Genomic DNA, 11479 nt, shown 5'->3' with positions numbered 1-11479 from the left:
ATGTCTGTATTCTTAGTATTTCATTTTATGACACTGATTCCCCTTTTATCGCATATTTCGCGCATACCTTCCGATCTTGATATCATTATACTTTGTAAAACAAACAATGAAAATCTAATATGTAGCTATTTCAAATTTACAAGAGCTATACTTTCCATAATGCTGTCATATAAACAGCACAAATCCTTATTTTACATGAACCAATACACTGGGAAAATAGCTGGATCCACACTCTGCAACAAAAGTAGATACATTTTACAACATAGTAAACAACATACTGTGACACAGTTTGACAACATGTTTGGGAAACAGTGTCTCAGAATCGCGCAGTGAAGGGCCTTTCGGAAATGACAGAGTTCAGATGATTCTTGTTCAACTTTCTCCTGCGAAGACCACTTCCCCTGCAGAACAATGGCACTTATTAGTATCGCGAGTAAACAACAATGTTACTACTACTTCATAGCACTCAAGGGTGTGGCTTAGCCGTCAACTATATGGTATCAGGGTTCAAATTGCAGCAGAACTAAACAGGTAGGTGATGTATCCTCAATTGCTTAAGCCTTAGAGGATAGTGGATAGAGTTACTCTATACCTTTTGCTGATGGGAGATCACAGTGCTTGCAAGATGGCCCGGACACCATCATTATATAAGAATGATCCAAAACCAATTTGAATTTCAAGTAATGAAATGGTTGTAAGGACAACTTTTAGTATTGAGAATGATATTCTTGAGAACACAACAAATAGTCACTGTTTAGTGGCATGGATCTAACTGCAGGCTATATGATTTCACTATTATCAAGTTCAAACTAGATGGGACATTCAATAAGGAAGAGAGATGAAAAGAATGTAATTACTCACCAATACTGGTTGTGCAATGTAAATGAGTCAGTTGTAATGTTATTTCCATCATCATTTCGGTTCCAGTGGTAGAATGCATGTGTTCTATTCTTGATATCTAGAGTCGAATGACCATAGCTGGCTTCACGGAAAGCAGAATATTCTGGCTGGGGATCTCTAAATCTGGACAGAAAAGCAAATGATAGTACAGTTCAACAGAAAATAGAAAGTCATATTAGTTATATTTTCATGTTAACTTACCTTGAAGCAAGACCTTCTGAATTTCCTCCATCACCAACAGTTATGTAAATAGGAGCTTTTTTATCAGGTACGGGATAAGCATCACCACCCGAGACATTGTATTGTATATTAGATATACGATACTGAAAATGATAAGAAAATTGGAAGTTAACATTAGGTCTTAAGCAATGCATATAGAGTTGAAAAGGAAACTAGGAAGATAGAAGAAATGTGCAACTGATATCTGCGACAAATTCTTTCTAAAGACAAACAGAACCTTCACATACATTACTGCTAGCTACGCTCAATTTTTTGAGTAAAATACTAGGCCGTCCAGGAATATATCAGTTTGGAAATAAACATGATACGTCTTAATGTATTACTCCAGTCTTTGGTTGATACTGTTATGATATTGTGCTCAAAGATATAGAGGATTGCAGATTGAAGTTTGTCAATATTCTCCTAGCTTCCTATTGATCTTTGTTATTTCTAGTTGAGTTTTTTTTTTCCGAGAGTTAATTATGGCTTCATGAAAAATGTGATCTTTACTTTGAGAGACAAGCAGGGACGACAACATGATGAGATAAGACAACTTACTGATCTTTCATAAGCATGGACGTGGCCAGCAAAGATCACATCGACTTTGTATTTGACAAACCATCTTTCATAGGCGGATCTCATGCTTTCCCCTTCCATGAAATGAGCTTCATTACTGTTGTAGATAGGAACATGCATAAGGACTATAAGCCAAGGAGTTTTCTCTCTGTTCACCTTTTTAAATTCCTGTTTCAACCAATGCCATTGAGGTGTATATTTTACTGCATGACAAGAGACAGCGAATAAGTAGCTATTCAATCGAAGGAGCAATTATTACGGAAAATAACCCTCAAAGGTAAAGTAAGAGAAAAATTCAAAACTAGGTCCTAAAGCTTATTCTTTCCTTTTAAAAACTGTGAGAAATTACTCTCCGAAACTTGAAGAGACCTGTACGAGTTTCCCCAGACGAATGCACCAAATAATTACATGATAACTTTCTTCCTTCCATTTGGACATGGTTCGGCAGTAAAGGAACGAATAATTGGCAATCAAGACCACAATTAGCAAACAGAATATTATAGATCTTAGAAACACCGCAATGCAAAAGTTAGTGACCGTGAGTTTGAGAATTCTAACTTACAGATGCATAGACTTAGTTGATTACACAATGTTTTGCATTTCATTACAGTTAACACTGTATGTCTTCTGAAATTAGAAAATTTGTACATTTCAGAATCCTGATTTTTAGTTTGTGGTAGGTTCTATTTATCGTTAGGCGTATTAGTTTAGCAAAATCTTCAATTTACTCAAACTTTAGCAAGAGCTAGTAGATTTTTCAGAACTAGATCATCAAATTAGTGTCTACAAACCTAGTTAAAGAAACAAAAAAAAAAGCATAAGAGAGGGAACAATTACTTACCAAAAGGGGAATAGCTTGATAGGACAATTATGTGAGCAGATGCCCTCCTGATGGCATACCAAAGGGGATTACTGCTTTTTGAAGCTCGATAAGGCGTGGGGTATCTAGATAGAAATGATCTGAATGGAACTATTTCCCCCTGTACACGATGAGAAATATAGTTAATTGGCATCAAACTATTATGAACGAACATAATACAAAGTTCCTTGAGATGGGAGAAATTTTACATGAATCATTGGTGGAGTTCTATTTATTTTGATTAAAGTCGGTAATTTTCAAGGCCCCAACCACATTGGAGGTCAAGATGTACAACAAGAACAACATATCTAGTGTAATCCACGAGTGGGTCCGGGGAGGGTAGAGTGTACGAAGCCCTTGCCCCTATCATGCGAGGTAGAGAGGTTGTTTCTGATAGACCCTCGGCTCAAGTAAAAGGATATAAAAGCAGATTGAAAAAGAAAAAATGGAAGTGAAGAAATCATGGCAAAATACTACAGAAAGCATGACAAAACATTCAGGAAAATGGAACAGTAACTACAATAAAATAGTGTTATAATCGGAGTACAAGAGACATTGGAGGTCTAGAAATGAAAATGGAAATTTTCTACATTAGGATTAGAGATCATGCTTATGCAAATCTAGCCATCAAGGCCCCGGGTCCATCTGAGAACTGTGAAAGAAAAGCCAATGTTCTGCATAAGCACAGAACACCTTTACTTCATCTTTGGTTCAAGTGAATGGCGTGCTTATGGTTACTAGAATCGTTCAACATGTACTGATATCTCAGAACAACGTAAATTTCACTTTTTAACAGGAAAGCATTAGTAACGACGAGAATGAAACATGTCCTACAGTAGAAAACCTCTTCAGCAACAATGTTACAAATTTTCTAGGTTTAGTGACCTTGATCATAAAAGATGACATCAAGGTAAATTCTTTTTTAACCTAAAGAAGACAGTTTTTTTTTTCATTTTATTTGCACTTGCATGATTTTACTGAGTATCGACATAATTAGTCAGAAACTAAGGACGTACCCACTTAACTGACATTATAAGGAAACCCGAAAAGACGTTGTGAAATAATCGCAAGGTCATTAGCTGTATTACAATACATTACCATATATGGAAAGTACTCTATCTCATGATTCCCAGCAGACCAAATCCATGGCTGGTATGCCGTACTTTGTTCAACTAGGCGGCCAAATGTATCCCAACGGACTCCAACATCGTTATACTGATATCTGTCAGCATAAGAGAGGTCTCCGACAAACAAGACACTCTTTGCTCCACTAGCCATATAATGTTGAAGAGTTGAAAGGGAATTATATGTTTGACCAAGGTCACCTGCAAAGGATGTTGGATGAACTGTATAATGATCCTGACACGATAATGAGCGTGTTTGGCTAAGATTATAAGCTAAGCACTTGGTAAATACTGAAGTGCTTATAAGCTAAACTCATCCAAAAGTCATAGCTTGGTCATTAACATACAGATTTTCAGCTTATAAGCACTTCCGCTTCAACCATGTATTTACTAATTTATCCTGAATATTTTTTCTAAATCTTTCCCAAAATAAAACTCCTTACTTCTTCTTCACTCTGTATTCGTGGTTCCTCCTTTATTTTCCAGGGATACTTTCAAATGTATTATTTATTGCAAAAATGTTAAAGGTATTTTAGTCATTCTAACAAAAGAATAGCTTATCAACACCTTTTTCCCAAACACATCAATTGCTTATTAATAGCTTCGGCACTTCTATCCAAACACAAAATGGCTTATTTGTAAAATTTAGTTTCAGCATTTAAAAATAATTTTTAAGCACTTAAAATTTATTAGCTATTTGCAGTCAACTAATCCAAATGGGCTCACATACAGTATGTGAAATAAATTAATACTTAATGATACAGAGTCATTTGTCTAGATGTGAAACGTTTAAATAGGTGCAGAGACATCAAGATGCGGTAAAACAAATAAAGAACTATTACTGACTTGCTATACAAAAGAGAGTCAAAACTTTCTAATTTTGCTTCCTATGAATGGTTACATTACCAAGAAAAAACTCATCGCTCTTCCATGAACGAAAAAGCTAGGAACTAATGTTCTTTTTAATCCTAGCATTCTATACATTTTCTTTCAGCTCTATATAGTGAAAACAAATACACTATATTTCTGTCATAACGAAGTTATGTGATGTTATGGTGTATAAACTATCGTATAGCAACTTACAAGGATACATCTTGTTCTTCTGATAAAGATAAAACAACCGAAAGAAATTTACTTAGCTAACTTATCAAATAGGAATTTAAACTACTTACCTATGATACCAAATTTGTAAGAAGCATCTGGATCAACTTTTGGAGGAGTTTCAAACCAAAAATTCCTTGCAGAATCTCCTTTTCCAATTTCATAGTAGTACTTTGTGTCATACTAAACCAGAAGGTAAAACAGATTGTGTCAAGCAGATTGAAAAAGGGGGAGGGATAACATTTAAGACATCCATATGCCATTATCGCCATGCAAAGAGATTATTAAGGAACTTCTTCCATGAGTCTCTTAATTACTAGTGCTCCTGGGGTGAAAGATATAAAATATGTAACATGTAAAGTATCTAAAATTAATCTGACAAACAAAATTTGCAATCATCAAATAAGCCAGATGTAAACCAAAATTGATGTTTTTCTATCAATCCAAGATTATATCCAAACTCTTATGTTATAATTAGATTAGAAAAAAACAGCACAAGAGAAGTGTTGGTTGTATGTTCAACACAACAACAAACTGTGCAGATTATTTATTAAATTTATCATGGCGTCTATATCATTTAACATTGGTCCTAGCCATGTTACATCAAAAAAGGAGCAAAGAGTGACAATAAGTTTATATCAAACTCTTGTAATTACGCCATACTTCATTTTTTGTTTCTACAACAGTAATATGTTAGTCGAGAAATATATGAGAATGCTCACCTATACGCTACGTTAAATGCACTTGCATGATGCATATTAGCCCATAGCCGATAAGATAAAAATGATCACTGTTTCATTTTTAAAAAAAGGATAACAATTGGTCTTGACTACCTGAAGGCCAGTTACAAGGCACTGATGTATGTAACCGGACTCGTACTTGTAGAATGTGTAGTTATTTAGAGTCCCTTCAACAGTAACATCATATTTCCCTTCAGATAAGCCATATCGCACTTCGCTAGACCCTGGTTCATCAGCAGTTACCCATGAGATAATGACAGCTTCCCCATCATAGTCACCTTGTGTAATATGCACCTAGAAGAATGACTGAAGCTATTAGCACTTTAAAGGCCACATAACATTGCCATTTCAAAAGCCATGTTTATCTTGAAAGAACAAACACGAGAAAAACTAGGGATGACAAGGGAGCAGGATGAGTTTTTGCTTATGCAGGGCAGGGCGGGTTGCTGATTTGTTCATGGCATTACTCGCAATCAAAAAATTTCACAGTATATCTTTGTGAAATCCAATCATAGTTGCAAGCTTAAATCTAGTAGCTAAGGACATTAATCTGAAAAAGAAAAGAAATTTCTTGACAAGTACTTTAATACAGAAGCACTTTGACATCTACTATTGCAATTCTGTGACCTAGATCCAAATATTACATAACTAAAACTAATTGAAATTCCATCAAAATAATAACAAACAACTTATGCTAAACTGCAATGATCGTATAAAAAGTACTATTAAACAGTTAGTATAAGCAGCTTAACTTTTTTTCTAATTAAGACAATGGAAATTAGTATTATACAGATTTAGATCCAATTCTCTCAACATTATGAGCCAGTGAAAAGGCAATGCACAAAAATTTACAGCTCTTGCATTATATATAGTAGAAAAAATGAAATCAGAAAAAAAAAACTAAGCTCTAATCTAGTCCGTTTAATGCTGCATCACATATCTTCATATTATAAAGAAGAAGTGACGCGAAAAAACTCATGTGGGGCGGGTTGAAATTTTGCGGGTCAAGGTTCCCCTTGCCATCCCTAAGCAAAACTTCTGCATATGAAACAGCTTGGAATTCGAAATAGAAAAGAAAATGTAAAAGCTAAACATTTAACTGGTCTCTAAGCAAAACCATGGAGCTTGAAATTAGACACAGAGAAAACAAAATTTATAGCAATATTATAATGTTCTTTAAATCACAATTTCCAAGTATCTCAAGAAAGTGGTTGTAGAGAGAACTTTGCAGATTGGAAGATTGAATATCATGCATTGAACTAAGACTTGGATTTAAAGTAATTGAACAAGAATTGACTAGGAAAGGACTGTAGCCGAACAATAATTGACTAGGAAAGGACTGTAGATGAACAACAAACCTGTTAAGAAAGCTTTGACCAACACAACAAAAAGTAGGTCTTAAGACTGTAAACTTACTTGCTGTGGAGCGTTATAACCATTTGGAACTGAAAGTACTTCATTTTCAAGGGGAATATCAACAGAAGGAAACTGAGTTCGAACGAATGCACTTGTTATACCAGCACTCCCATTGTCTATAAATGTCAAAAGGAGAGATAACAAAAAGAAGAGACAAAGCAACATTGTCTCCTCTCCACTAACTTACAAGATAAGCACTGCTCGATCAGACAGAACTCAGGTAACACTAGTTATAATTGACTGCATCCAAGAAGAACCAACACAATGATCAGAAGACAAAAGGAAAAGATTAAATAACAGAAAAAAAGTAAAATGCAAACATTAAAAACACATGCTGAGAAATTTCTCAATAAATGTCACAGTGACAAAGATTAGCACAAAGGAGAAAAAGTCAAATGTAAACATTACAACCATATGCTGAGAAATTTCTCAATAAATGCCACAATGACAAAGTATTAGCACAAAGGCCCATCACTTGAGAAAATCATCTAGTAACTCCTTTTTTTGCCCATCAATTGGTTTTACCTCTCTTTTCAAGGCACTAGTGCAACTTAAATTACAATATAAAGCATAAACAATTGAGCATCTCTCAGCAATATCTTTATAATATGAACGATGTTTATGCAAACTAAACAAAAAATTGGAGGTTGTTAACTCAGTATCACGTATCTCCAAGACTCGTTCCATTTCAAAGTGCATTAAGTATGCATAATTAAGTGTAACATACTCATTTATATACAGTTAAACATAAACAACAACTAAGCCTAAGTAAACTGTGGGCGGAGTTAAAAGGTTACCTACGATATACAGTAGCTTACGTCTAAACCTTATATCTGTATCAACAAATCCACTAAGTATACACCAAAAAAAAGTAAATTCAGAACTTAGTTACTAAAAGCTCCATGTCTATTCTGGAATATAGAACCCATAAAGTTCAAATCTTGACTTCGCATATGTCACGAACAAGTTATGATCTGCTATTAAATTTAATAATTCATAATATTTCGAAACAAATAAGAAAAATTGAAGATCATATCAATAATATACATCAACAAGCAATCTCTTTGAATTGGGTGTACTAGAATCATCACAAACCAAGCACAAAATGTATGAAGTTATATGCAGTTCTTAAATCTGTCAAAATACAATCTTCCACAAAAAGCAAACAATACCCATATGAAATAAATGTGATTAGAACATCAAGAAACTGAGAATCAACAAGTCAGAAGTATTTTTATACTATCAACAGAACACTCTGTCTTCATCTATACTAAAAATGCAGTCTTTCTCAAATGGCTACATAAAAAACTTAAGATCTTTTCAATTGGGTATAGTAGAATCATCACAGACCTAACAGAAAAATGTATGAAATTCAGAATTCTTAACTCTGTCAAAATACAATCTTTCATAAAAAGCAAACACACCCATATGAAATAAATGTGATTAGAACATCAAGAAAGTGACAATCAACAAGTCAGAAGTAGTTTTATACTATCAACAGAACACTAAGTCTTCATCTATACTAAAAATGCAGTCTTTCTCAAATGGGTATATCAAAAACTTAAGATCTTTTCAATTGGGTATAATAGAAGTATCACAGACCTAACAGAAAAATGTATAAAATTCAAAGTTGTTAACTAATGTAAAAATACAATCTTTCATAAAAAGCAAACACACCCATATGAAACAAATGTGATTAGAACACCAAGAAAGTGAGAATAAACAAGTGAGATGTATTTTTATACTATCAACATAACACTATGTCTTCATCTATACTAAAAATGCAGTCTTTCTCAAATGGGTATATCAAAAACTTAAGATCTTTTCAATTGGGTATAATAGAAGTATCACAGACCTAACAGAAAAATGTATAAAATTCAAAGTTGTTAACTAATGTAAAAATACAATCTTTCATAAAAAGCAAACACACCCATATGAAAAAAATGTGATTAGAACATCAAGAAAGTGAGAATCAACAAGTGAGATGTATTTTTATACTATCAACATAACACTATGTCTTCATCTATACTAAAAATGCAGTCTTTCTCAAATGGGCATATCAAAAACTTAATCTTTTTAATTGGGTATAATAGAAGTATCACAGACCTAACAGAAAAATGTATAAAATTCAAAGTTCTTAACTATGTAAAGATACAATCTTTCATAAAAAGCAAACACACCCACATGAAATAAATGTGATTAGGACATCAAGAAAGTGTTTAGGGTAGAGTACCTTTGAAGGCTAAAACAACAAGGGAGTGAACCAGCAAAAAAAATTTGATATTTTTGAACCAAAAATGTAATCTTTTTGAAATGGGTATATCAAAAAGATGATTTTTTGAATTGGGTATAGTAGATTAACTACAAATCAAGTTCAAAAAAACACATGAATATTCAAAGGAACAATTGTTCTTTTTTTATCAGTTGGATTAGTGTGTGGTTGGTTAATTAATAGCTTAAAAATTAAAGAAATGTTAGGAGGGAAGTTTGGTTACGTGGCAAGATATGATTGGTGATTTGTTTTGGGGATTCGTGTCAATTTTGTGGGTCCCACATGTCTCACTAAATGAAATATCTTGGTGTAATACATGTTTATTGATTGGAATGGTAAGTTTTTAAGAATTAGGCTATGATTGATACCCGTATCTCGAAGTTAAAATTTGGTGTAATTTTATTTTATATACTTTGTAATTAAATGAATTTTTATGTATATAATTTTCTCGTTTGTCTCTCTTCTACCTCGATCATCTCTCTTCTCTCTCGATCGCTTCTCCTTCATATATCTATATTTTGTAATGTATATAAAATTTCATATTTGTGTCTTTAGTATGATTCCAACATATTTGGGAATCGGGATACACTAATTGACTATCTCATTATTTGTGTTCCCTTGTTTTTCTTCTTATTTTAGTGTATTTGAGAGCAAAATACATGTATTCAGATGTATTTAACTTGAAAACTGATATGACATTATTAATCCGTTAGACAATATATAATTATTTCAAACTATAAAGAAAATTAGTAAACACAACAAGAATATTTGTATAATTAAGCCATTTGTAAGTTGGATTATTTTTTGTGATTGAACCAATAACGTACTTTTTATATATATTGATTTCCTGTTTGTAATTTGCTATACATTTAATAGATTCTCAATATAAATATGTGTTATCGAAAAATTATCTCAATAAATATCTTAAATTCATCCTTGTAATTAGAAAGATATATATAATCATAAAAGATTGCATCAAATATAAGCTAATTTATATTCGGGAAGAATTATTGATTTACATAATTAGTCATCGCTTCTGATATATAGTAACACAAAATAATCGTATATTAAATTAATACGAAAGGCTCTTGAGTTAAAATTCAAACTAGAAGTGACGCATACACAGCACGCCTACTATTCCCTCGCCGACAGAATAAAAATCCAAACTCCTACAATTTATTTGACATGAAATGAAATAGGTTGAGATATTTCATGCTGATATATTTATATTATTATCTATATGAAATAATCTATTCGACTATTTAAACTAGATTAATAAAATAAAATAATTTTGAAACTAAATAATATGCATGTTCAAATACAAAAAGTAAAACAAATACATAGGTTTTTTTAAAAAAATATTATCTTTATCTCATTGATCAACTATCTCGATGTAATATTATATTTTCACCTATTTTTAACGGCTATTAGGAAGTGTGGAAGGGTAGATGTTGACTAGGCCTAACATAAATTGAAATATGTTAATTAAATGTAATATGTGTAGAATATTCGAATCTACATATATCCTTTTGGAATATGTCATTATTATTAATTAATTTGGGTAATGCCTAAATTAATTATGTGATTGTGAGAAAATTTGATGAACGAAGTTAACACGTATAATTATAAAATAATATTAACAATAAAATATCCATTATATTGTTTAAAATATGAAAAGAATGGATATACGAAAAATAGAAAATATTATTCTAATTATAGGGTAAAGAGATTTTTTTTAAATCTTTTTATAGATTTTGAGCTCAAATAATCATTTTCAAAAATGATTTTGAAATAAAATGTTAAGATAAAAATATTGAGGAAAAAAATTATATAATTTTATAAATATTAAGAATAATCAAATTAAAGAAAAAGAAACAAAAATAATAATAAAATCAAAGCATAAAATAATACTCCTAATAATACAGATAAAATAATAGAGTACAAAATCTTCAGAGTAGGATCTATAAGGATCGAAAATTAATTAGCTCTAATGTGAAAGCTAGCTAAACAAATTTCAAAAGATCACAAGTAAGAAAATAAACGAGAAATATATCAAAAGCTACAAAAACTTAACGTGATTCGATCAATTGACCTACGTCCACGAAGAAGATGATCAATCCACTATAAATATGAGAGTACAAAATATAAAGAAAAACAACATCAACCAATTCACTCGAAATATATAAAGTTCACAAAATTTTCCCCATAACCGAAACTCTCAAAATCGTAAAACTACATTTAACTGTATGTCATTTCCTCCCTCCCCCTACCC

At 32.1% G+C, this 11479-nt stretch overlaps 1 protein-coding gene across 3 annotated transcripts; it reads right to left on the bottom strand.

The window, feature by feature from the left end:
- Positions 1-91: 91 nt before the first annotated feature.
- LOC107025849 (bifunctional purple acid phosphatase 26-like) lies at positions 92-9370 on the bottom strand. Of its 3 annotated transcripts, none has more exons than XM_015226614.2 (10): positions 9169-9370; positions 6936-7175; positions 5613-5813; positions 4851-4962; positions 3653-3879; positions 2537-2675; positions 1678-1898; positions 1102-1223; positions 862-1023; positions 92-401 (listed from the first exon to the last, which is right to left on the bottom strand). In XM_015226614.2, exons 2-10 carry the CDS (start codon positions 7098-7100, stop codon positions 317-319), a joined length of 1434 nt encoding a protein of 477 aa, XP_015082100.1. In that variant the 5' UTR covers positions 7101-7175; positions 9169-9370; the 3' UTR covers positions 92-316. The 3 variants fall into 3 exon arrangements, with proteins under 3 accessions (XP_015082100.1, XP_015082102.1, XP_015082101.1); XM_015226616.2 differs by lacking the exon at positions 9169-9370 and adding an exon at positions 9042-9061; XM_015226615.2 differs by lacking the exon at positions 9169-9370 and adding an exon at positions 8866-9019.
- Positions 9371-11479: the final 2109 nt, after the last annotated feature.

The sequence above is a fragment of the Solanum pennellii genome, chromosome 7, assembly GCF_001406875.1.
Source record: "Solanum pennellii chromosome 7, SPENNV200".
Classification (NCBI taxonomy): Eukaryota; Viridiplantae; Streptophyta; class Magnoliopsida; order Solanales; family Solanaceae; genus Solanum; species Solanum pennellii.
The sequence above is the reverse complement of the archived record's forward strand: the minus strand, read 5'-3'. Positions and strand labels throughout refer to the sequence as shown.